General features: G+C 43.0%; 1 protein-coding gene across 10 annotated transcripts in view; it reads right to left on the reverse strand.

Annotated features, from left to right (window-relative positions):
- Window positions 1-331: 331 nt before the first annotated feature.
- LOC101166041 (kinesin-like protein KIF1A) overlaps window positions 332-26,669 on the reverse strand; it is a 44,336-nt gene continuing 17,998 nt past the window's right edge. For 2 of the 10 annotated variants that reach the window (XM_023953960.1, XM_023953953.1), the window contains 36 exons: window positions 24,877-25,010; window positions 23,208-23,287; window positions 22,872-22,947; window positions 22,334-22,413; window positions 22,156-22,262; window positions 21,997-22,077; window positions 21,717-21,897; window positions 21,548-21,620; window positions 20,896-20,986; window positions 20,670-20,821; window positions 20,409-20,587; window positions 20,133-20,270; window positions 18,815-19,111; window positions 14,972-15,090; window positions 14,761-14,846; window positions 14,534-14,663; window positions 14,224-14,386; window positions 14,043-14,133; window positions 13,836-13,954; window positions 13,695-13,750; window positions 11,214-11,322; window positions 11,043-11,109; window positions 10,887-10,971; window positions 10,708-10,813; window positions 7,728-7,754; window positions 5,535-5,649; window positions 5,313-5,446; window positions 5,169-5,230; window positions 4,948-5,093; window positions 3,729-3,917; window positions 3,540-3,611; window positions 3,342-3,463; window positions 3,111-3,242; window positions 2,841-3,033; window positions 2,643-2,761; window positions 332-2,572 (listed from right to left, as the gene is read on the reverse strand). In XM_023953960.1, the coding sequence (XP_023809728.1) occupies window positions 2,530-2,572; window positions 2,643-2,761; window positions 2,841-3,033; window positions 3,111-3,242; window positions 3,342-3,463; window positions 3,540-3,611; window positions 3,729-3,917; window positions 4,948-5,093; window positions 5,169-5,230; window positions 5,313-5,446; window positions 5,535-5,649; window positions 7,728-7,754; window positions 10,708-10,813; window positions 10,887-10,971; window positions 11,043-11,109; window positions 11,214-11,322; window positions 13,695-13,750; window positions 13,836-13,954; window positions 14,043-14,133; window positions 14,224-14,386; window positions 14,534-14,663; window positions 14,761-14,846; window positions 14,972-15,090; window positions 18,815-19,111; window positions 20,133-20,270; window positions 20,409-20,587; window positions 20,670-20,821; window positions 20,896-20,986; window positions 21,548-21,620; window positions 21,717-21,897; window positions 21,997-22,077; window positions 22,156-22,262; window positions 22,334-22,413; window positions 22,872-22,947; window positions 23,208-23,287; window positions 24,877-25,010 (4,154 nt within the window). In that variant the 3' untranslated portion in view covers window positions 332-2,529. Of the gene's footprint in view, window positions 2,573-2,642; window positions 2,762-2,840; window positions 3,034-3,110; window positions 3,243-3,341; window positions 3,464-3,539; window positions 3,612-3,728; window positions 3,918-4,947; window positions 5,094-5,168; window positions 5,231-5,312; window positions 5,447-5,534; window positions 5,650-7,727; window positions 7,755-10,707; window positions 10,814-10,886; window positions 10,972-11,042; window positions 11,110-11,213; window positions 11,323-13,694; window positions 13,751-13,835; window positions 13,955-14,042; window positions 14,134-14,223; window positions 14,387-14,533; window positions 14,664-14,760; window positions 14,868-14,971; window positions 15,091-18,814; window positions 19,112-20,132; window positions 20,271-20,408; window positions 20,588-20,669; window positions 20,822-20,895; window positions 20,987-21,547; window positions 21,621-21,716; window positions 21,898-21,996; window positions 22,078-22,155; window positions 22,263-22,333; window positions 22,414-22,871; window positions 22,948-23,207; window positions 23,288-24,876; window positions 25,011-26,669 lie in introns of all 10 variants that reach the window. The other 8 variants (XM_023953955.1, XM_023953951.1, XM_023953952.1 and 5 more) reach the window with 7 other exon arrangements.

Here is a 26,669-nt window from a genome sequence, read left to right on the forward strand (position 1 = left end):
ATTTCAAAAGTAAAAACTGTACTTTTGAGAAAATTTAATAGTAGCCCTTATAGGAAAAAGTAAACACTTGAAGTTTATTTTACTAAGTATATCTGTAAGTGTAAGTAAGTATAATTATATATAAGTATATATATGTAGTAAATATACTAGTATACATGTGTAGCATAGGAAGTATAATAAGTTAATACTTCTTTAGACTAAATTGGAACATTTTAGTTTACAATATATAGATAGGATAAAAAGAAAGTAAACTGCAAGTATGCTGCCCTTACTTTTAGTACAGACTGATCTCCCTCCCATAAAGAAATCAAATAAAACCCAAAACACACACTTCTTTGTGTTGCATAAGTTCCATGTTTATTTAGTATATGACAAGGTGTTTAGTGTACACAAACACCTGACACTAAACTCCAACACTCAGACACAGACTGAACTACTCCCCATTGAGTTTGTACATGGGTGAAACGTTATAGTACACTGTTCACAGCACTCGTGTTTATATACACTGCCAATTTGAAGAAAGAACGGAGATGTACGGATGCAGAAAAGAGATGTGGAAGCACAGACATGTCAGCTATGACCGTAAAATGATGTCATAGGATTAGAAAAATGTGTATTTTGTGTAAAGACTGCCAGAGTGTGATGGTGAGGGAAGAGTGACAAGAAAATAGCATGAAAGTAGCAGATTTCTGTACAAGGTATAAATTAGCAACTCAGAGCTAAAATCCTCCCATGCATCAACCAGCAGGTTATTCCAGTGCCTCTTCTAGTCTCCATGTGGTTCTCCTAAAAGTTTCCGTTCTACAATCATAAAGGAACCACAACAGGATCCAGAAGCTGTTTGAGCAGAAGCACAGTACATTCAGTGTGAGTCTTTCTATAAGTGCAGCAACAAAACTTTGGTTGGTTCAAATGTGATGCAGATGAAAACATGATGGAGCTCAGTAAAAGACAGTGAGCAATTCCCACACACACACTCACACACTCATGATGATAAAGTACCGCTGGATGAAAGGTTTCCATCATGATGGTTGGATGTTGATGCGACCTTGTGTATCCAGCTAGAAAGACTAAAAACAATACTTCAAAGAAACACTTGAAAGTGTAAAAATGTTGAACTGGATTCACTTCAAAAATTTCCACGAGACACAGAATACAGGCTAAAACAAGCGTTTTAGGAATGACAAACACCTGGTGATACGCTCCAAACCTCAGACTTCAGATCCACCCGTTTGCATGTACATCACCTGGTTGTTACTGAGCATGCTCTCTAGGCTGGATGACCTGAGGCAGGCTCATCCATCCAAGTCACCGTTTGCTTTCAGGTTCCTGCTCATTGTCAGCAGTACCCATGGTGCAGTTGTTCACCTCCACTTTATATAGGATGTTGCAGGATTTAAAAAAAAGATGGATGTGTTCTTGTTTCAAAACTTGAACGTTCGTACAAGTTAAACCAAAGATCCAAACATGCAGATGCTGAGGAAAGTGACTGTAAGAGTGACGACCAGAAGAGAACAACTGTAGATTTTCAGTATGAAGGATGTAGACAAAAAGCAAATAGTGCAGAGGCAGACTGTGTAGTTGATTTGAAAAGAGAGGCACTGCAATTTATGAATATTCATCAATAAAGAGACTGATTCATTAGGAGTGTTGTAAAGAACAGACTTGTTTCTGCTTCAAAAAGCATAGAGAAGGGTAAGAATCTCCGTCCAATGATGCGCTGATATTTTTCTGCGAAAGAGAACTAATCCTGAAGACTACGACCTTTTTCAAGTGGTCCTTAACGCTAGCAGACTGGCCAATTCTCCAATGGTCAAGTTTTGTCCAGAGCATTCTCAGCGTAGGGACAGGCCTGTCCTTTTCAAACATCCGAGCAACCTATTTAAAAGTGCCGTGTGCAGAAATTGCACTGTACTACGTTCTACTTTAGAAATATAAATGTCTTTGTAAATAAATACGTGCAGAAATAAATAACTGTTACAAATCTAAATAGATCACATATTAAAACAAAGACTGAGAAGAACTGGGAAGAATTTATGAGTGAATGTTTGATTGGTCATGATGTAAATGTGACAACCCTCAGTGAACCTGCTTAAATACTGTATAGATGTATGAATGAATGCACAAGGAAGCCATCTTTTCTGTTGACTAAAGGAGAAGTCCTTACTGTCCTGGCAGCTTTAGGTAGAGATCTGTACATATCACTGCTGTATTTTTAAGGAATAAATGCATAAGGCTTGATGTGTCACCAACAACAACTACAGTTAATTATAACACAAATGCAATCGTTTGTAGAAACTGCTGCCCCCCTCCGTTTTTGCAAGTGGTCCAGCTAAGAATGAACTTCTGTACAGCAAAGGGGCGACGTTGGTTCACACAGAAAGGCTGCGAGTGTCGACAGGGCCTGACATGAAACAGTGTGGACGCTAAATGCTGAGGAGACGTGACTGTTGGACAGAGCGGTGGCGGCTGACAGGGCTCTGCACATCGTTAGGACAAGGAATTGTGTGTGTTCTAGTCATCTTTCTTTCACATCTTCATCTGTCCGGCCCTTCTTCTTGACAGCTTTGACCTGAGAGGCGGAGGACAGAAGTTTAACAGGTGGTTTTTACTGCAGGACTGTGGTTTGCCAAATGACTCACCTGATCGTTCCAGCAAGGAGAGGATTGAAAGCATACAACCAGTCGTGCATCTCCTTTTCATTAGCAGCTTGGAGCAGAATCCCACGATGCTCCGTGCACACGGCAAACGTGTTTGGAGTCTGTTAAGAGAGAACCGTGATAGCTTGTTGTTTTTAAGGCAAAGAGAAAGCTTTTTGAAAGTGCCAGTGGCGCACTAACCTTAAGCATGGCCTGCTGGTCCTCGCTGTACTCCACCTGAGCGGAGGAGAGATTGAGAATAGCCCGCTCCACAGTGTCTCTCTCTGAGTTGTAGATGTAGACATACGGCCGCCGCACGGTGACAAAACGCTTTACCCATCCGTTGGTGTTCGGCTCCAGGAAATGCAAATAACCTTTCTTTGACACGATGGGGCTGAGAGGAAGAATCCTGGACTGTGACTTTCAGGCAGGATACAATGCAAAGTGACAGAACGTTTTCTGGAAACTGACCTGACTCGGATCTCCTGGATGTCAGGGACAAATCTGCGGGTCGCTGGCTTGGCGTCAGAGGCACCGTTGACAGGTGCCTTGGCCTCTGCTGCCTCCTGCTGTGTGTCAGCGCGGGGTCGAGGCCTGGGCAGCCTGCAGAGCAGAGAAAGGAGCTTTGAGTGTTGGTTACAAATAGGCTTCAGGACTCAACTGCCCGGTGGAAGTAACAACCCTCAGAAGGCAATAATGAACCTGAGGTCAGCCGTGATGTAGCTGCCATCAACCAGCGAAGGACACGTTGAGGAGGGTGTGATTGTGTTAAGAGCGTAGGTGGAAGGGGAGTCTTTCAGCATTGTGACTGACATCTCAGAGATCTGTGAAACAGAGACACATGCTGGATCTTCTGTGCAGAAATCAGACTTTTTAAATCAGAAACTTTTAGATACATACTTTGCTTTCGCTAGCGCTCACACACACATGGCTGTACTCTCTGTTAAAGGAGTGGGTGAGCAGCCGCAAACACTGTGGCAGAAACAACAAAAAAACAAATGTTGTTGATCAAGACATGTATGCAACTGCAAATCCCTCTGCAGACAACTCAAGTCTGAATTGATATTTTGAAGAGGCATGGCGCGGCACCTTGGCGGCCAGTTCCCTCTGCCTCTCAGTGGTGATTTCAGAGCTGCAGCTGGCCTCCTGATCCACCTCACAAGGCTTTGGAGACTCGCACAGATCCTCCGATGTACCACACTGAAGAGACTCCTGGCCCATAAGTAAGGTGGACTCCAGCTTCTCCCTCAGAAGAAGGTAATGTTTGGTCTTCTCCACCTGAAAGACGGAGGGACACACGTTGATGTCAATGCCTGTACCCAGAGTACAAGTCAGCAGGAAGATTTTAGAAGCAAGATTTTGCAGATGTTGATGATCACCCTTCGGCATATGCCTTCAGGGATCGCCGCAGTTAATTTAGCTTTTCTTGATTCACACAGGTGGTTTGGCAGAGATTTTTGACGCCGGATACTCTTCCTGACACAACCGTGTATTTTATCGGACAGGGGATTCGGCACAGGGGGATCCAGACTTGGGCCCCCTTGTGGCCCACACAGTTAGGCAGTAGCGTGAGGGGACTTGCCCAAGGACCCACAATGGATAAATCTCATCGCACCCCCTGGGAAACTAACCCTGGTTTCCCATGTGTCAGTCCTACACTCAGACAACTCAGCCATCCAGCTGCTAAGGTTGTGCAGCAGCACTGCGTTGTAAAAGTGATTGACAAAAATGATGTTCATATTAATACAGTACCTTTAGATAGTTAAATAAATAGCTATAGATTTAAAATAGCAGAACCTCTTCTTCACATCCTCCCTCAGATCCCAGAGTGAACTCATAGTTCATACTGGTGAGAATTGGAAGAGATGCTTAGGAACTTTGGATACCTTGGAAAACTACACTTGATGATCTGTTTTCATAAACACCTTTTTACTGACTGAAATCATTCAGTGGAACCGGGGTATGCCAGTGGAAGTATTCTGAAACATATGGTCTTCATCCATCCATCCACCCATTTTTTTAACCCACTTTATCCCTGTCAGGCTCATAGGGTTGCTGGAGCCTAAGCCAGCTGCTGATCACCACTCCAAAAGAAGTTAACCAAGTTTACTAAATGACATTGTGATCGTTCGCTCTAATGGCCTGGGTCATTCACATATTTTGGGCTGAATAGTGGCTTTTTTACATTTTTTACTACTGTATGTTTGTGTTCTCCAAGGACTTTTTTGTGTTTTCATATGTTCTTGAGCTTGTTTGGAAGGGTCATTACTCGTTTTCCCATTTTTACAGAAAGCGTAAAATGTCTCACATCTTGGAGAAGACTGAGTTTCTCCAGTTCCCATTGGTGGTCCAGAATGAGGCTGTCACTTCGCGGCCTCCAACCAGCCAAGTTCTCCTCGCCGCGGACGTAGGCCACGGAGGTGTCCAGCACCCGCCTTCGTCTCCTCTGCATTCCTGAGGCGGGAAGGGGAGTTTGTTGTAGAAACGCCTAAGGCCTCCTGGAGAATCGTGACCTTGTGTGATTCCTACCTGGGCTCCCTGCATCTGCCAGGTAGCACAAGCTGACCTCATAAACTCCAGTGACACGGTTTCTATACAAAACAAAGAAAGGAGTAAAAACTTGTCTGTTTGCAAAAAGAAAGTCCACGCGTGTGCACATGTCTCCAGACTCACCCGTCTGCGGCTCTGAGGCTTCCTGTACCAAAGAGGTTGCGTATTGAACGAGTAGCGGAGAGCTTAGTGTCTCGAGAGTAAAAGACCATGCAGATGTCTTTGGTAAGGACTGCTGGCTGCGTGCAGTTCTCCATCTGCAGTTGATAAAAGAGGAGGGATTTAACACACTCACATCTGATACTGCGTGAGCCGCTCTGCTCCTAAAGAGTGCGAGCGCTCTACCTCCAGATAGGCTGACAGGGTCATGTAGATCTTCTCTCCATATGGGGTGACTCGGTTTAATAGCAGGGAGTTGTGCATGGAGCTATCCCAAGCAGCTTCAAAGCGGTAGAAAGTCCTGAGGTGGTCCGGGAGATGAAAAGTAAAAAGAGTCTGCGTCAGAAATGTGAGCTTGGGGCTTTTAAACGTCTGTGCATCTTTTACTGCAGAAGAAAAGCGCTAACTTTTGAATGACATGAAAAAGTTAAAGCATCACAAACTATACTCCTTCACTCCAACACAGTACCGGTGCTAAGACAGTCATTTAGCATGCAATAGGGTGTGATAATGCTCAGCTCTGCACAAAACACCATACAGAAGCAAAGAAAGCGAAATGAATGTGAGTGAAGAAAATGGAAGGGAATGAGAGAAGAATGGAATAATGAGGGACAGGACAGTGAAATACCTATAATCTACTCCCAAGGAGATGCTGTGAGAAGAAATAAAAAAGGAGCAGAAGAACGGAGAGTGAGAATCAGGAAGTGCTGTGTGTTGCTGGGATGGTCTGTGCCGTGGAGACGTCCTGATCTGTCACCGCACTCTGCCAATACCAAGGTCAGAAAGCTCCTTCAACAAAGCCGAGCTGCAGCTGGGACCTAATCCATACTTTAATGCACACATTTTTCCCGCGCCCCTCGAGAAGATATAATCGCTCACTGAAAGCAGTTATTATGCTGGCCTGGAGCCCGGGGCTGCCTTCAATCCGTGAAAGATCATCCAAGCAAGAATTGTAAAAGAAGCTAGTGTTTCTGAGGGCCATAAAAGCAGGCTGAATGGGCTCTTCATGAGGTTCAGATGTTCAGCCCACTGGACTTGGACTGAGCTGACCTTGTGGTAAAATGATCATCGTGTCACCCCAGAGACGCCAAACAGCCGGTTGCTGTGCTGAAGCAGAGCAAGCTCACTGAAAATGTGACGGGACCCCGGCCCACGGTACTTTGTGAGTCCTTAACCCTTGTGCTTTCTTGTGGGGTCCAAATGACCCCACTCCCAACGCTAACGTTGGGAGTGGGGTCATCTGGACCCCACAAGAAAGCACAAGGGTTAAACATGTCACACTTGCACGCGTCCTCACTGTTTCCAAATAGTAGAAACCTGTTTGCTTACACAACAAAGAAGCAATTTCCTCTTAGTGCCACTCCAACATGTGTTTTTATGCATTTTACTGCCTCCGAACAACATGGGAGCCAGCACTGAAGTCATGCTTCTGGTGGAACATGTGAGGAACCATTTATTTCTGGCACAAACTTTGGCAGAGTCTCTCAGAGTTAACGGCAAAAAAAACCATTCACAACATTGCAGTGATTCTGGAAAAAGAGCTACTGGTGAGGTAATGGTGCAACAGATTACACTTTAATAGCTGCATTTGAGTGTGGTGCCAGAGCGGTTACAGTAAACTATGTAATCCATCACACAACTATTGTGTAATGAAGGTTGAAGGCCTCCATTTCTAATCCTCTCTGAATCTGAGGAACAAAATCATTTCCATGCCATCAAAATACAGCCTTCCTGTTGAGTCATAAAAGACTATTTTTATTTTTTAATAAACATCTAGGCTCATTTCTTTTATTGAAATCTGTTATGGAACTCTACCTCCCCCTACTGGCAGCTTGTGAACACATTTCTTCTCCATAACAGAGGCGCTGAACATCAGACCTTTGAATGCAATTTGTAATACTCTGTTTTAAGGCATTTTAGAAATTAAGCGTTGTTCAATTTTTTAAACATTGCTTCTAAACGAATAATTTCAAGGGGCGCTTTTCTGTTTTTCTACATGAATTTTTTTTTAATCTTGAAACAAGAGCTTCAATAGAGCAGGCTTGATCCTACTCCATAACAGACCCGTGACAAAGGACCGCCCACATGAACTGAAGCCCAGCCATGCAGACCCTGCCCAGCATTCTCCAAAGCCAGGTAGCAGCTCAGGCACACCCAGCGCAGCGAGGCACGCCTGGACGTGCGGCAGTGCACCCCTCCCTGCTCACGAGAGCGGGAACAAGGCACAGGCCCCCGATGTAGTCCTTCCTGACTGTCACCACAACAAAGATGAGATGGACAGAAAATGAAGGGATGCAAGCAAAGGATGACAGGACGCAGAGAAAGTGGGAGTTTACATGTGCAACAAAAAAAACATGAAGACAAAGGCAAATAAAATACCTAGGCATGTCCGAATCAAGAAATTGTCTGCGGGAGCAAAAAGCAAAATAAAGAAATGAAAAAACATTGTGTTAGTGGACTGCAGGGAGAAAGATGTTAGCATTCATAGATAAACTTTGACGTTTGCTTTAGTGGAAATAACACGACTGGAGCGCAGTGCTGAGCGATGCTCTGACCTTAAAACTGACATCTAAAGCATTAAGACCTGAAGATGAAAAGAATCCAGGCCGAAGCATTCTGCCCCATGAACAGTGGTTGAAATGGGAGACTGTTATTATTATTATTATTTTTGAGAATCTTCTCTTATTTTTAAAAGTTTAGATGAGGTTAGTAAGAGAATACTATAGAATCCATATTTATAATAGGAATACTGATAAACAAACATACAAGAGTAGGAATTTTCAGTAAAAAAAAAAAAGAATTAATTTAAATTCCGTTTCGATCATCTTTTAATCTGTTTTTAAGGGTTGCCAGTGGTCTTTTAATTGTTGCTATGCCATTTTTAAGCAAAAACTAGAAAAACCTGTGTTCTTTTTATTAACTTATTGTCTGCAGAACGGCAGGAGTTCATTAGAAATTCAACTCTGAGTTGTGGGTGGGACTGTTTGCGTGGAAGTAAGCCTCTGATTATTTCCCATGATTACATGCTCTCCTGCTAGCTTACAGCCCCTCACAACTCCAGGCTATCAGTAGCGCTGCAACAAAAATGGTGAGCAATGATGGAACTATCCAGCCGTTCAGTTCTGATCCAGATTCCAGCTCAGACCAGGAAAACAAAGACGTTCGTGGATCTATTTGTCTGACAGTGGATGATCAGAATGGAGCAGAGCAGGAAGACTGTGACCAGACTATTTCAGTTTCTACATCACGACTGAGAGCTTTTTGAAATGGTATTTTTTTTATCTGCTCCTGATTCACCACAATCTGAATAAAGAAATACTCAGAAATGCTATTTCAATCTTCATTTTATTTATCTACTGCATATGTTTCCTCCATCATGAGAAAACTGCTACAAGACACAGAATTTTAATTGGAGTGGGTCTTTAGAGTTAAAGCTGGGTTGTATTTGACATGCTCTCAACATTTGGGTGCATGTGTTCACATGTTCAGAGTTTTTGGACTAGAGGCACATCAGACTCTTTCATCTCTGACACACTAAATCGCCACTAAAGCAACTCATGTCCCATCCATCAGTTAAAGGAAATAAAAGGCCTCACATCCAAAACAGTGCGAGGCCTGTTTGTCCAGCAGTAATTCATACTCCACTTCCCTCACTGCAGATTATTGATATCCAAACGTCTTGTTCTGGTAACAATCAGCAGTGTTTTAATAAACTGTGTGAGACCAATAAAGTGGCTTTGATGACGCCTGCCTAAAAGAGTTCCTTACATCATAACATTAGGCTTTTGTGGACCAAAGTTACTTAATCTGCTGGACAGTTTTGCATTGGTTCTTTTGCGATTAGTCTTTGCATGAACATGCTGGTGTGGCTCCTGTATGAGGTTAACATTAGGTGGTCTGACATGCTAAAGCCAACAGAAAAGCGTTAGTAACGTTATGGAAATAAAGCAGTTAGAATACATCACTTCATGCCACAAACTCAACATCCTGACTCCATAATTCCTCCTCTGCTAACTGGCTTCAAAACAATCTCAAATGAGACAAAGACCAAACAGCATGCTGCAGATGCAACCCCCCCCTACCGCCCCACAGACAAATCCAACACCCCAACAAGTCTAAACGCCATTTTAGGGCTATTATTGGTTTAAGTGTTTATTTCTTTTCATGTCAGGGAGCAAGTGAAGTGTCGATGAAGATGTGCAATAGCTACCAATGCATGGACACACAAAAGCAGACATGGTTCATGTGAAGGAGTTAGAAAACATGCACAGTTGTACTGGGGAAGGTGAAAAGTATTGAAATAATAAAACACAGGACCGTGGTATGGATTGTTAGATGATAATTTGCTGAAATTGAGGTACATTTGAGGTTCAGGGGATGCACTCATGAAAACAGGATGAAGTCATCATCACTGTGAAGTGCAACATGCACCTGCAGCAATGACACAAAAGCAGGTGATCTCCCAGTCAGCATGGATGAGTCCATCTGCAGGGAGATGCTTTTACACATGAGCTGCTTTCCTTTGTAAAGGGGAGGGACCGTTACAGACACGGAGCTCCAACAAGGCTCATTATGGATATTTTGAAATGATTTAATAAAAGATGTTTTATAATAGTAAATATGACTAATGACGACTGCCCTACAGGCTATTAGTGATGGAAATCTGCTCCTGATTTATGGATGAGTGAGCTTCAAACGCGATTTAGCGTCATGAGCATGGAAACAAGATCCTAAAGCCTAACGATTTCGAAAGATGTGAACTTTTAAACCTTTTACAAAAAACTATAAATTCTGGTTTAATTTAAACAAAATATTACAATAGGGAAGCATACTATCTATATCTAGACATCTGTACTAAATATTGTCTTTGCTTGCAACATTTAATTTATTTTTTTCTCATTAATGATTATTTTTAAAACAACCAAAAACCTTTAAAGCTATGAAGAGGAAAATGAATGAGGTTTATCCCTTTAACTAATACATTTTAAAACAGCTTTTTTTCTTGAATGAGAAATATCTGCTTATAATTAGAAAAATTGGATTAATTTCAATCACAAAAGCTTAAATGAATCAATGAAACATCAATAAATAACTGCTTTTACAAGCGTAAAGAATGCAATAGAAATATCTAAAAACAACTTTGAAGAATTCTGCTGACCATTGTTTCTTTATTTTATTATCTGTTTTTCTTCTTCTTTCATATTTTGGCTGCTTTTAATTGCTGTTACTCAAAATGACCAAAAGAAAATATCAAATGAACTTTAAAAGCCCAGAAGAAAACTGTCCTTGGGTTCATTTTAGTTTAACTCATTTAAACTTTTCCACAGTCGAGCGTTTGAATCAGAGCTCCAGCACACACCTGTCGTCCAGCAAGGGCTTGACGTATCCGGCAGACAGGATGTTCAGAGAGAGAATGTTGGGGTCCATGATGGTCTCGTCAGCTTCGGGGGTGTTACGAAGACGCCCTGGAGAACAGACAGAGCTGCTCTGGCAAGAAATGCTCCCCTCACCACTTTGAAAGACATAAGCGTAACTTACCCACAACGAGCTCCCGCACGTCCCTCCATTCCACATCACCTCCCGATTCATGAACTATGGTCACAGCAACTCTCCTCTGGAGGCCCTGCAGAGGAAGAGCAGTTCACTCAGAAATGACACCAGTAGACGTTTGTTCTAAACCTGCTGGATCCACACCTGATGCAGCAGGAATGTGCCGTGGCATGGCATTCCTCCTCTGTGGTCCACCACTGCAGGGATGTACCTGAAGGAGCCAGCAATCCAACTCAGCTCCAGTAACGGTCTCAACACAGTCTGCAGATCTCTGCTGCGCTTCATGCACGGTGTGAGGATGACACAGATACTCACTCTCCAGTCGCTTCAAGCTCGCAGATCTCAAAGAACACCATCAGGTCATATTTGCAGTGGCACGGCCCCGCCTGGGGACGAGCCATGGCCTTCAGCTTGGTGGCAGGAACTGTGCGAGCAAACACAGCAGGGAGGGTCGTTCAGGAGAGTGCAGCACATGGAGGGGAGGCGGGTGGCTCACAGCAACAGTTACCCAACAGAGGAAAGAGGGAGGCACGGAGAAGGGAAACCTGGTTTTCTGCTACCTTATAACCACATTTGTAAACCTCCTTGACAAGTAAATGTCATCAGATTCATCTAGAAACCACCTCTGAAAGCCATCTGATGCCCTTTGAAACCCCTCAAGCCTCTGTTTAAGAGAAAGTTTTAGACTAAAAGCCTCTGCGTTATTACTGTGACTTCCTGACTAAGTATAGCATAAAGGATTTTGAAAGTTACAAAATGTTCATGGATCATTTTTAAAGTTGTGAACGGCCTGGCCCCTCCCCAGTTATTAGATTTTATAAGTAGAAAAGCAAACGTTGGAAAAGGCACCAGGGCTTTAGCTCGAGGGGGACTGTAATGTTCAAAGGCGCAGGACTAAGTTTAGCCAAACAGTGGTGTCAACCAGAGGAACACAGTTTGGAAATACTCTGCCACAGCACTTGGGTTTTTTAGACTCGTGTTTTATCGTAAATAACCTTTGTAAATATCTTTATCACTTATATTGTGCTTTTGTATTGTGTTAATGAAATTGCTGAACCTTTAATTCCGCCTTAGAACAAGGGATGAAATGTAGCTCCTGTGCTAACTTTGGCATATTTATGTTGAAGCTGAAACATTGATTCATCTGCACTGTCCTAATTCAAAGAAAGTGTCATGGTTTGAGTTTGTTTTGTCTTGGTTTTTGCTTTAGTTCTTGTTCTGTCTTGTTTGGTTCTGTTTCCTGTTTTATTTTGAAAGGGTTCCTGTCTTGTCATGTCTTGAGTTGTACTTCCTTGGTCCCCATCTGCCCTGATCGTGTTCACCTGTGTCTTGTCTGCCCTGTCTGTATATAAGTCTTTTCTCTGCCTTCCTCTTGTGCTGGTCCATTGTCGTCTTCTTGTCTTAGCGTCATTTATTTCTTGGATGTTGCCATGTTTCCATGTTTCTTGCCACGCCACAGTAAGTTTTGTTTTGTTTTGTAATCCTGCTCTGCAGCGCCTTTTGTTTGTCCTATTAAGCCGTCTAGTCTTGGAACCGTTTGCTTCCCGCCTCTGCGTCTGGGTCCTACCTGATCTCGAGCCCCTCTCACCGTGACAGAAAGAAAAAAGCAAAACAGACAAAGACGCACTGGACATTCACATGCATAAAGAGCACAAACTGCTCAACCTGTCTTAGTTTTTTGCTAAAGATTTGAAAGAATCACTTTGACATCTTGTTTTTCTTACCTTTTCCAAAGACATATAGAATTAAGAGACTGAGAACTCAAAGTAAAACCACATGCAGCTCAAGAAGAAATGGAGAGGCTTAGTCCCTACTGCTGTTACTGGTGGATACGAACTGTCAATGGATGAAAAATGGTCAAACCTGTACGGGACTCACACAAAATATGGAGGTCATAGACTATGGAGTAGAGGAGCGCACATGGTGACAGTTTTAGAGGGTTTGATCTGCAGCTGGATGCCTCTGAATTTTAGCTTTGCAAACCCTTGAAAAGAAAAAAAGTCAGCACTGTTTTATGGGCTAAAGAATAGTTTGATAATGTTTGGAACACGCAGCGCCATCGTCTGCAGAGTGATAAAAGAATACTCCTTTTTCTGTTCTTCAAACTAAAGCTCTGTTAGGAGATCAAGAGAAGGAACTGCTAGGAGAATTCAGCAGGAAGGTCAACGGCAAACACAGCAGAGAGCCAATCCAACGGCAGAATCCAGACACAGACAAACTCTTCCTTATATCAGGTCACTTGATCTTGTCAGACTTCTCTAGTCTTTCAAGCATCAATGTCAGTGGCGTGAATCTCTGTATTGAACGGACTATGTGGCTTCTGGGACCTTAGTTCTACAGTAGATTACAGAAAACTAGATTGGTACTAAAAATGACTACAAATGTGGTTTAGAAATAATGAGATTTACACCTAATATAAGAAAAAGATGTCCCGTGCCTGGATCGTCTTGGATTTGGTGAGGAAAACCAACCCGGCTTCTGAGCTCTAATAACCGAACATATATTGACGGGCGGAGCTGGCAGCTGAGCTCGCTCATGTGCTTCCAGAAGGAAGGAAGCAGCCAAGCCAGCAGCGGACAGAGCGTGTCCTGACAGCGAGTCCACAAGTGCCCCATTGAACACGTCTGGGACCAGGTGTCGGATCAGCTCCAGTGACTTCTCCCGCTCTGAAGAGTCCTCAGAATCCACTGCTCACACCCAACAACATGAAGCTAAGATGACATGACTGCCAGCAAGAAAGACAAAAACAAAACCAAAAGGTGCGACGGCAACGCAGCACCGGGGAAAGCAGATCACCTGGTTTGGACAGAGGCATCACTTGTGGAAACTGTCTTCTGCAAGGGCGGAGCGGACTGCAACAATACCAACACGGATTCCACGGTCAGAAAACACAGCAACATTTGTATTTCTGACACTCAGTGAAGGAGCAGAGTGTACCTCATGACGTCTTTACAGAGGGGAAGGAAAGGCTGTTTCTGGTAGTGACCGAACACCTCAAACACAACCGGTTGAGTCTTGATGTAATCCACAAAGGACTTAGTGACCTCAACAGCAATCTGCATGAACAGACAACATTTTCATAATCTCAAACAAAAGAAAACGGACAGAAAACCTCTTATCCTGATGTATACTCAAGGTTCTCACATTCTGCACATGATAGAAGCCGAGAGGCGGGCCACGGCCCGTGTTTTTCAGCGGTTCTGTTGAGAAGGCCTCATCATGGCGGTGGATGAAACTGCAACAAAATACACAAGGACGCTGAATTCAGTAGAAATAGGGCTTAAGACAGACTTTCTTGAAGATCTGTTCTAAACAAAAGACTTACTTGAACTGACAGAAGATGTCTGCGTACTCTGCAGAGATGCTGGAGGCCTGCAGAACGGTCACCCGGAAGGTGAAAACATTACCAATCCTCAGGTGCTCCAGAGTGGCTTCTGACGCACCATCTAGACAAGCCTTCAGTGGATTCTCCAACTCATCTGTACCAGCTGTAAACCAGACAGACATGAACAAAAAAAACTGCAAATAAGAACTCCTTTACAGGATCTGGTAAAAGAGCAGCTTCCTCCTGGCCTGTCAGTCCTCCAAACGCCATCCTGCAGCCACGCAGAGGTTCCTTGATTGAAGTATCCTACCTGTGTTGTTGTTGACCTCGTCAGCTGACGGCCCCACTTCAGCATTCTGACCCTCCCCCTCAACAATACGAAGCTCCTCCTGGGAAATCCCTGTGCGGGACAGTCCGGCGCTGCAGGACTCAGACTGGAACTATAAATTGCAGATTGACAAATGGATAAAAATGCAACAATTCCCAGTTTATTTGTCTTATTTTGTTCACATTGGCTCGTGTTTGAATGTCATCTACCCTCTCATACTGCTGATCTTCAAATGAGATTTTGGCTGTGCCTGACTGCCTCACGCCGGAGCCGTAATCAGGAGCTTCTTCATCAGCTGGAGGAAAACACAGAGAACCTTCACCTCACTTTCTCCAGAAGTCACACCCAGCTTGTCATCTCAACTGATTCATGCTGTTTGGTCATGAAATCAACAGTGAGGCAAAGTGAAAAGAGCCTTACCTGATATGGCCTGAACCGCCACGCGTAAGAAGCCCTTTACCTCTCCTTTCTCGCTAACAATGGCCACACGGTGGACAAGAGGAACCGGGTACAGCAGGTTACTCAGGTAGACAAAAGCCCTGAGCGGGACCAAAGACAGGCACAGGAACAATGCAGCGTCAAAACCAGAGGAGCTGAGAACCGAACACAGACACAACAGAACACAGAGCTGCAAAGCAACCAAACACAAGCTGGGACTGCTCTTGCGATGGCCATGGAGCCCTTTACTTTTGCTGTACACAGGGTTAAAAAAATCATCCATGAATCATTAAATAATCAAGACAGGCATGGGTAGCATGCAAGACTTTCGGACTGTACCAATGAGGACTTGGTGAGGCTGAGGAGCATGTGTGCGAGGGGGAGCTAAAAATGTCCTATCAGAAGAGTGAAAACAGCTCTATGAGCTGCTAAATGGTTGTGTGCTACTGCATCACCAATGTGCCTCAGTAGGAAAGAAGTAATCTGAGTACTACAAACATTTAACACCTGAGGCATCTGCATTCGTTTCACATCTGAAAATGCTTTAAAATGTACACAGACTGCATTTCTCCTTATAATTAACATGTGCTAGCGCTTCATTTTGGCTCCATGCAGTCCTCCTCTGTACTAAAGTGCTTGATCTTATGGTGAAAGACTTAGATTCCTACAAGCCAGAAGGGGTTAATATTCAGGGTGCTGAAGGAAGAGACTCATGACAAGATTGGTGAGGTGAAAATGATGCATGCTCAGGACAGAAATGTGAACGAAAAGGCTTTGAACCTGTTGACACCAAAGCAAATGGAACAGAAAGGACCATACAAAACATGGCTCAGCTTAAATCAAAGTTGCTGACAGCTTTATAGAACATGTGTTACACCAAAAACTAACCCAAAAAAGAAATCAATCAATAAATGCACTGCTTATGCCAAAGAGGGAATTTGGACAAAAAAGGGGTACCAGTTCATAATCAGACGTGTTCAAGTCAAATTTGACAAAAAAAGGTCAAATGAAAGGACATGTGCTCTGGCATGCCTAAACGAGACCGCTGCAGCAGAAACCAGCTCTTTCATCTTGAGATTTCCAGTCTTTGCTCATTCATTTCAAAGCTTCCCAGACTCTGTCATACTTGGGTCACGCAGCATGAGGAGAATGTTCCACTGCAGCTTCCACTGCTTGACATGAATTCATTCATCAGGATGTAGAAAAGATTGACAGAGAAATCTCAGCTGAACCCTATTTAACTGGAAAATGCTGTGTTTTCAATGAAAATGTGCACCAAGTTGATGTAAAAAACATTCACATCTATAGTAAAAATGAAATAGACAAAAAAATATGATTAAATTAATGTCACTCTGTCTTTGATCAGTAGAGAGATTCTAATTCGACTCATCTTGTTTTTTGACCAGTGTAATCCCTAAAGTAATGTGATTAAGTACTGTGAGGCACTTCTATTTCTTTTAGGTAACAAAACGCTTGATGTGTTTAGCAGCTCTCACATTGTGTGTGTTTCTGTTTCCACAGCAGCTGCAGCCAAATGGAGCTGTTCAGAGAAGATTCAAACAAACATTTTGTCAAGTCCGTAAGTTTACGTAGCCTGTCCCATTCACAGACGAAGCTACTTGTACACTGTATGTCTACTAACAGGCTTAGATTGTTTGGGATTTATGAAAGATGTGTTACTAATTCATGTTTTATCAGATTATAAAACCACATGAGCGGAAACATCTGTCACTTCTGACTATGTTCTACTTCAGGTGTTGGGATGAAAGTGACCTAAAAGTACCACAGGCCTGATATAATTCCTCCCACTTCTGAGACAGTCATTTTTATAAGGTATTGCATTTGCAAAACAGACACAAAGAAGTATTGAACCTGCACGACACAGTCCATCCCATCGCTGAGGTCATCACTGCCTCTTCCTTAGAGGTCCCACCAAAGGGTTTCAAACTTTAAAAGGTGCAGCTCGACTGATTTCTATCAAGACCACAGTGTTTGCATTAGCATGGCTTCACATTTAGTGGCAGTTTGTGTAGGGTTCCAGGTCGTGAAGTCACGTGACAGCGAGGAGAGCCAGTCACTGCCATGCTTGAAAGCTGCTTGAAAGAGATGCTGTGAATTAGAACCAAACACTCCACTCTGGTCTGATCCACCCAACAATGAGTTTCCAAAAGGGTTTGTGTGTTTGTTCTGATTCAACAGTCCCATCACAAGTCATGACGCTGTATTTGATCCACTTTCTGAGGTAGCCACACATTTAACTCCTCTGCTATGAACTTTAAAGGGCTTATATCAGCCAAAATCAACCTTTTGAGCTTTGAAGTGTAATATAATGTTCATTTCTCACAAAAAACAACCCCAAAGCGGTATTTTTAGTTCCCACATTTCTGCGTATCCCTCTGAGGAACAGCACTGCAAGCCCAGCCGCAGGGCAAACACATACACAGACACACACACACCTACACACACCCACACACACACACTTTCTCCATGGAGCTAGCAGTGATTAGCTAAAGGCTTTCCTTTTAAATGCACAAAATGCACATCCATCTTTGCAAAAGTTTGGATGTTGTCAGTCTTTGTGGGAGAAACTCAGACACAGCCGAGGCCGACTCTAGGATGATGTCATAAAATGGGCGGCACCCACAGGGAGCGAAAGGCGGAGCCTCAGAGATTAAGTCGTCTTACTTCTAGGTGGGAATATGAACTGTGAAAATGACTCACATTTTATGAAAACAATGTTCTTTAGTGTGCTATAGGTTATATATGATCATATATATGGATACAGCTTACTCTGAAAGGCTTAGAATAAGATGATATGGGCCTTCTAACACTTAACATGCTGTGTTCACTAAAAGGTTAGACATGTTGGTCTTGTGTTTCTCTTAACCGCTAACCGTTTTCTGCTCTTTGTTTAGAGCTGGTGGAGCTGTGGGAATGGAAACGGTTTGTGTGAATGTCAGGACTGTAGAAACTTTGATAGTGAATTGTTGGAATCTGTCTAATAAAGATGAAAGCACACAAACAGGTTCATCATTCAGAACCACGTTGGTTTGACCAGCAGCTGCTGGCTGTGGAGTGGAGAGAATTAGCCTGGTTTATCACACTTTTTTGAATGAATGATGATCATGCTGTGGATTATGTCATATGTTGTTGACTCTTGTAGAGTTTTCCTCATTTTAAAATGTAATAAAGAAAGAAAAACAACTTTTTTATGTTTATTTAAGTTTTTCTTAATAAATCCCTGTTTTTTTATTACAGTCCAATTGAAAAAAAGCACCTTAAGAGTTTCTGTAAACTCACTTCATTAGCTTAAGAAAAGTTAGACTTGATAATATTAAAGTTAGATGAAAAAAATCCAACATTTGAGATTTTGTTCAATGAAAACAAAAAAAACTAAAAAGAAAAGTTCGCTCTACTGAGTGTTCAGTAAAGAAAAACCCTTGAATGTGGTGATGGATCACAGCGGGAGACAAAGATGACAGTGACGTGGCTGGTTTCACGTCTAAACGAGAAGCTGCAGGAGTGTTTGGGAAAGTGAAATAGACAAAAGTCAGATCGTAAACTGAAACGTTATGACCTCCATTTCATGTCTGCAGAATAAACAGCTCAACAGAAATGGTAGAAACAAACAGTAACTAAGTTGGACTGATTTTGGCACCTGAGAAACCAAATGTTTGTTTTTCACATTCAGTGAATTTCCCGTGAACACAAAAACCACACAGGAGCATTCTTCCCAGCATTCTCCGGACTGACTCTGCTTGTGAAAGCGTCTCAGTGTGAAAGAGCTAGTTTCCCCCACCAGCATGCTCCTGAAACCTCACCAACCTTCCCACTACACTGAATAATGGAGAGCGGTCGTAAAAGGGATCCTGGCCTTCGCTGGAGCCACGGCAGAGCGCTCCCCCATCATCATCATCATCATCATCATCATCCTCTGCCACAAGCTCAGAGCTCGGGTCGTCCAAAAAGATATCATCATCCAGGTCCTCCATCTCCTCCTCCTCCTCCCCCCGACCCTCCCTCTGCGAGGTAGCCAGTTCAGTAATTTCAGAGGTGGAAAGGGTCGGGGATGGGGTGGGGTCACTCATGCGCTCGCTCATGCATGTGTTGAAAATGGGGTTTCTGGTGCAGCCGGAGACATGGGAACTAGGTTAGTACAGTTAGATAGAGAGAACACACTTGGTCAAACAAACAAGGCGCTGGATAAGCTGGACCGCAGGAGACGCCTACATCACTCAGATGGAGAGAAAGCCTCCACTTTCATTTTACCAGCTGTTTCTTTAATCAAAGGCTGTGTTTCTGTGAGGCAAATAAAGCTCACAGAAACAGTTCACACATTCAGGAGGCAGAAACGCACAATGTGAGTTTTTTCTGTGAGGTTTTGGATTTATTTCTCCAAAAGATGCAGTTTGGCTTCTTACTTTCTCTGAAAGGGTCTATCTATGTTGTAGTCTGAGCAAAACCTTCACAGGCACCAGTACTGCTATCACGGATCAGGCCTATTTGAATGAAAACAGCTGATATTTGACTGAATCCACAACTTTAGATCAAGTAGATCGTGAAAAGTCAAAACACTTGGCTGTGGGACAACGGACGTAAAAGTTCAGCAAATAAAAATGAGCTCACAGTTTTGTCAGTTTTTGTCAACTTTTCTGTCATTTCTGGCATTTTTATTACGTTTATGTCAGAATTTACTCCAAACTAATGTGCTTTATGTGGCATTTAAGATCACGCTGATTCAAAGAAATAATATAAATAATCAAAATAATAGATAAATTTTGAATATGAGTATCTATTCTAAATGCGGAATATAAATGTTTACAATATATCTAGATGAGACGCATCAGCAGGGGATTATTTTAAGGTGGAATGGAATTACGCTTATTGCTTCATACTTGGCCACACCTCCATGTGTTTTTAACCAAAACATAAAACTGAAAAAGTTCATAGAAATCATCCCAGTTTACACGCACAATTTTGGAATAACCGTTTGTCACATTTGACCATTGAAAAGATGACTCATAACTTCAGAAAAGAAGAAGAAGAAATGAGGAATATTAATAGGAGAGGTCCTCTGCCCACGGCAGCCTGGTCCTGCACTGGTGACCTGTACATGAAGGAGCTGGTGGAACTCAGTGTTTACCTGCCCACCAGGCGGAACCAGGGGAAGCGATCATAAAAGGGGTCCCCGCCTGTCATCGCATTTTCACATTCCTCAGTTGCTGTGTTGGGCACATCAGCTGCACGATCGTACATTTCCCGCATCAGATCAAGTCTCTGCCTGTTGGAGGTGGAGACAATTTTCACATTTTTTTTGCATTTGGCAAGTACACAACAAACATAACGAATGTTACAAACATCATATTTTCCCAGGATGGAACAGGATCTAAAGCTGTAAGACTGGTCTGTGTTCAGCTACCTTAGTTTCTCCAATGTCCAATAGTGAGTGGCTCCGTTCTTCTGATCTTGAACCTCCACAGCAACAATAGTGCGAGGAAAGTGCATCTTTTCTCTGTCTTGGGTTGCCTCTGGGGGCAAAAAGTCAGGAGGCAGTGGGGAATATAGGGTATCAGTCAGTAAGACAAACTGGAACTGGACCTGCAGGGGCACAGAAAGCACGACTTTGGTAAATATCCAGATGATGGGAAGGTGTCATGATGATAGCAGCTACATTCTGGACCTTTTTCTTGAGTTCAACACTAATCGCATTGGCCTCCTTAAGAAAGATGGCGTTTCCCCATAGGAGGTCCCGCAGAGAGGTGAACTGGTAACCCTTCCACTTCCGGAAACTCCACTCAGCCAGTTCCCTCTCCCTTTCTGTCCATTGAACTGCTGGCACAGACAAATCCTCACTTAGAAGTGTCAAAAGCAAAATGTGCTCATCCTCACTCAATCATTCTCTTTACCTTCTTCCTCAGCCTCCTCATCTTCCTCAGAGGCCTCTGGGTGACAACGGTCCACTTGCTTCTGAAGGGCCTCCAGCTTGCTCTCATAGTCCTACACAACAATTCATCATTTGTACACACAAGTGTCTTGAGATTGTGTATCGGATAAAACAATAACAGTAACAATTTTTGAGCTTTTAAGTGGTTTATAATGTTCATTCCTCACAATAAACAAGCATTTACATTTACACGAGATTATCTTGAAGAAATCCAAGAAATCTGGAAAACTTCACCTGCTCTGTTCAGTGGCAGGAATTTGTCTGAGTCTCACTGGTTGAAGTTTTGGATAAAGATGTTCTGGATCCACTTTAGGTCAGTGAATCGGATTGCTCAGAATGAACCAAATGAAACTATGAATGGCATCTTATGAATGGAATCATAGTTAAAATAAATTTTTAAACGCCCTTAGTGGCTAGTCTAAAATCTGCTTCTGACATGAGGAACTTAACATTTACTGTAGTTAACTTATTCCGACAGAAGATTTGAGTTTGCCCTTTCAGAAACAAATATATTTGTCTCATAATCAGCGTCCACAAATGCATCTGAAAAAACAAACGTATGAAGAAGCTATTTCTGCTGCTGTCATGACAAAGGAAAAGACTAAATTCTGCACCAGTCTTTGCTGTTCCAGCAGATTGTTGGCCTCCTCTCTTTCTCTGCGATATTGATCCTCCAACTCTTGCAGCCTAAGGACCAGAACACAGGTGGTTTTTAGTACACTATGAGGACTATTATGGCAGCATTTCTGATCTGGCTGTTCATCAGCTGTCAGGACTTTGCACCTCTGCTCCATCTCCTGTTTCATGTCGATGCCCTGTTTCTCCAGCAGCTCCCGCTGAGCGAAGGCCCAGTCCACAGGCTCAGAGGGCGTTTCAGCACAGGGAGTTCTCTCCCTCTCCGCTCTGGCTTGTGCGGGGTGGTTGAAGCGGAAAACGTGGCTCTTCCCCAGAATGATGCGATTCCCTGCAGTAACATGCAGGTACAGGCAGAAAAACCACGTGCACGTCAAAGTCTGTGCTAGAAATAAAGCTGAAACAGCTACAGAAAAGAGCATGGTCTGACCTGATCTGAGAACAGTAGGTTCTGTCACTCTCTTCCCATTCACATAAGTCTCAGCTCCTTCACACGGCTCCAGGACGACCGCTGCTTAGGAACAGAGAGGGCCTCAGTGTAAAACACCAAACTACTGGCTGAACATGGAGCTGAGAAAACATCACTCACTTTCTCCCGTTGGGCCTGTGGAGCTGGTGAAGGTGCAGTGCTCGTCCTGGATGAAGTGGCCACTGAGGCCTATGTCCTGATGCTTGCTGGCATCCAAACGACCAACCCTGACAGGCACGAGGGGTTAGGGCTCCTCAGGACTTTAAATGAAGATGCATGTTGTTCAAAAATGACTGACCTGGTCATTCCGTCTTTAATGTAGTACAGCAGGCACTCAGACATCAAAGGATCCTCATTGAGGTTCACCAAATGCGGCGTCTGGCACAATACAATGAGTGACTCAGTTCATTCCTGTTTGGAGCTGGCATAAGTCAGTAACAGTTCACCACAGGAATCAACCCATGCAGAAGAGAGTAGAGTTTACATCCCACAGTTTATGCATAAAATGATACTACGACTGAAGGTTTTCTTCAGAGTGAATAAGAAAACAGATGAATTTCAATGAACGAGGGCTCCACAGTCATCTGCTGCTAAGTCAGTGAGGAAGAGTTGGTCTGCTCAAAGCACTCAAAGATCACAGCTCCCCACTCTTCAGAGAAACAAACCTCGTTCGGGGAAAACAGCCCGACTGTGTCAATAAACACAGGCTGGGGCTTTCTGGGGTTATCGGAGGGCTTTGGAATGGATGAAAATGAATTTTAGTGATTCGTAAGTCATAGCCACGGGATAACCAACGGGGCCAGGGGGAGGAATTATCAAATTGGGTTCGTTTTTACCTTCTTCGGGGAGAAAACACCCACAGTGCCACCATCTTCTCGCATTGCCACACCCATTTCTGCCAGCAGGGCCTCTCTGCAAACAAAGGGAGTGAGCTTTCAGTCATTTTGATTTGACTAATTTGGTTACTGTTATATCTCTTTGTTTGTCGTTTAGTGTCTCTATGTTTTCCACCTTTGCCTCCATGGAGGTTTCATTGTCTCACACCACAAATACTGTCTGCTTTTGGATCCATATTTTCTGTTCAGCTATTAACGTCTTTACCCTTCAGTATTCAGATGATGTTGTAATTAGAGATCATAATATTCCAAAAATAAAAGTAAATAGCATCTTACCTTTCCATTCGAATGGCTTCCGTTTTGCGAAGTTTCTCTTCCCAAGTTTCATTTAGCTCAGCAATGATTTTCTCTGTTTCCTAGCGTTCAAAAACAGCAACAGCATTGTAACATCTTAATATTTGTTTGTAAATTTCTGACACATTTGCTAAAAATTGTAAAACCAATACTGCATTTATTAATTAAAATGTTTTACAAAATCTGTAGACAGTGGCACCCCATATGTTTGTGTTTCAACCATTAACTGTATAGGAGAACTGGAATGAGTGACCCCTCCCCCCTGGTGTTCCGAACAGGAAGTACCAGCTGGCCCCAAAAAGCCAAAATGCAATTGACTTCTATAGAGAAATAAACAGCTGTTATTCAGTCACTCTATTGGTTTTAACAATTTAATTTAACTTTATTGCAAATTGCTTCTTGAAGCCAGCAGGTACTTCCTGTTTGGAACACCAAAAGGAAGGAGTCACTCGGTCCAGTTGTCATATACTGTCAATAGCTCCAATATGGCAATGCCCTTATCATGTAAAGATGGCAACTAATTGACCTAATTTCATTGAGTCTGGAAGGAATCATGTTGTATGAGTGACGTCCCACCCACACACTCCAGTTATCTTGTACAGTCAATGGTCTTAACATTTGTGCACACAGGCGTGGCAGAAACTGGAAAAGCAATCATTAGACCTGTTGGGCGTTTACTGTAAAAAAAAACCCTCTGAACTGTTAATCCACACTGAAGCAGCAAACTAAAAGAATCACAATAATAAAAACAATCAGAATATATATGTTCTGTTAAAGGGCCTAAATCATTCAAAATAAGTTTGGTGACCTTTTAAGTGCTTTATAATGTTCATTCCTCACAATAAACAACCCAAAAGTGGTATTTTGATCCACTCACACATTTCTGATTATTCCCCTAAAACCCTCCTCTCTGAGCACCAGCCCCTTCCAAGCCACAAAACCGAGGTCACAAAGCGGGGACCAGCCCCCCCCCCAGGAAGGGTCTGGCTTACCAGCACCACCCCCAGACTAACACACACACACACACACACACCTACATACACACACACTTTCTCCACAGAGCTAGCGCTGATCAGCTAAACACTTTCCTTACATTTAACTCTTATTTCATTAACAAAATCGTTCTCCAGTGTTCCAAAGGTAATTTATGATAATTCACAGTATATGGATATAGTTTACTCTGAATGGCTTAAGAAAAACATGATATAGACCCTTTAACGTTCATGTGGCCTTTTTTTTGAAGGAGGACTTTTGCCCACATTGTTGCCATTCCTTGTCTCACAGTACAGTGTGTAAAAACAGCCCCACTGTCTGGAGCAGTCTGTGATGTAGTGGAACGCCAAATGAAACAGTCACATGACTTCCCCGCTTTGTTCAGAGCAAGGAACAATGTTTCTAAGTTTGGATCACAAGCTCAATCATGTCATCACTACTGACAGCATATTGAGGCATGAGGTTGAGTGTAATGAAGTCTCAAGGTAAAAAAAAAAAATCATTCACGCTGTTTTATGTCTAATGAGACATGAATAATCTTTTATAACTTCACACACTGGCTATTATTTAGGTGCGGGAAGGTTTACATCTTACTGCATAGTAAAGAAGGGGAAAGTTGTTTTTTTTTTGACAGATAAGACTGTAATACAGTTCTAACCTTCAGCCTCTCAATGGCCTCCTCGCTGCCTGGACTGAACATGATGCGATCATGGAGGCTGGCGATGGATCCAGCACGACTGGAAAGAGCTGAGAGGGATGGAGACGGGCTCATCCCTGTCATGGCATTGGTCACTGTGGAGAGATCATCACTTTGGTTCACAGCTTGGCTGCACTTATTGTTCTTGCATTCAGACACGTCTGTCACAGAGGGGCGGGGCTTAGGGAGTGAACAGGAAGTGACGTTTGGGTATTTAACAGAAATCAAAGGAGCAAGGAAATGCAAGACGAGAGAACAGAAAGGAGGGAAACATAAGACACATGGCTTAAAGCAGATCTAAGACTAAATCAAATTGTGCAGAAGCATGGCAGCACCAACATGACGCCTCACACAAAACAGAACAATGATTGCAGCGACACAGCCATCCAAAGTCAAAAACACAACTGCTATGCAAAACTTAAAGCCAGCATCACATGCTGTGCCACCACCAAAAACATAAAAAATCATGTCCACGCTACTTTTTCAGAGCAAAGCCCCACAAAACAAAGTTTAATGATTCGCAGAAAAGCCTTCACTTAATCAGGATGAGGTCATTTTAGAGGAGCTCTAGTGGTCGCCTGCTAAACACTTCTTTGTGGGTCACTCAAGGCAAATCAAGACAATATCTATTTATCTGATGAATGCTGGAAGAAATAAATGAAACTAACGCTTTGTCACTTATGTCACAATAATTATTGCAGTGCACAGAACAAGAAAACTGTCAGGCGCTGACCAGAACTGTAAAACTGGCCCAATGTTCAGGAGAAAAGCTCCGCCATGATCACCTGCCAGAAAAGACCGTGGAGACGATCACTTCAGTCAACTGGAAAGACACCAGATCAGTTTAAAAAAACGAAAAAATACCTGACAAAAACCAGAGCTTCCGCTTCAGAATCCAACCTCCTAATGTTAATCTGTTTGATCAAACAGATGATGGAAGGTAGAACCTAAAAACAAGGTTTATTTGCCTAAGACAGTTTGGTAAAATAGGGTACAGGAAGCCTTCAGGGTTCTGTGAGCCCTGGATCATACCAGGACAGTTTGAACCAGAGTCTGTTTCTTGGGATAGTCCATTTTCTTCAGCATGTTTGAAAGCTAATCTGAACTGTAGTGAGGACCAACCAATAGAATAAATAAAACACAGCAAGAAGAGAACCACAGATCCCAAAATGTCCTGCACATAAAAAGGGTACCTAACAGTCAGAGTGGGTTTAAGCCCCTTTTTCCTTTGTACTTGTTTTTCCTGCTCAGATATTGTGGAATAATCCTTCTAAAAGAGCATCTGTTTGGTGTTCATGATGTTTCCAGCTGGTTTGCTCCTCTTATCTATCTATCCATCCATCCATCCATCCATCCATGCATCCATCCATCCATTATCCATCCATCCATCCATCCATCCATCCATCCATCCATCCATCCATCCATCTTCTGAACCCGCTGTATCTCTTCAAGGTCACAGGGATGCCACAGCTACTGCTAACCTGGCTACTGTTAGGCAAAGGGTTGGGTTCACCCTGGTCAGTTCTTAGGGCCACACAACCTTAGACCCTCACAGTCACACCAAGGAACAATTTAGAGTCACCAATCAACCTATGCAGCATGTTTTAGGACTGTGGCAGGAAGCCGGAGTGCCTGGAGAAAACCCACACATGCACGAGGAGAACATGCAGACTTCACACATGGAGAACCCAGCCGGCCTTCTCATGCAGTCCCATCATCAATAAAAGCAGAAATCCAGTTTTCCTGGCAGAACC

This window comes from Oryzias latipes, chromosome 4 (assembly GCF_002234675.1).
Source record: "Oryzias latipes chromosome 4, ASM223467v1".
NCBI lineage: Eukaryota > Metazoa > Chordata > Actinopteri > Beloniformes > Adrianichthyidae > Oryzias > Oryzias latipes.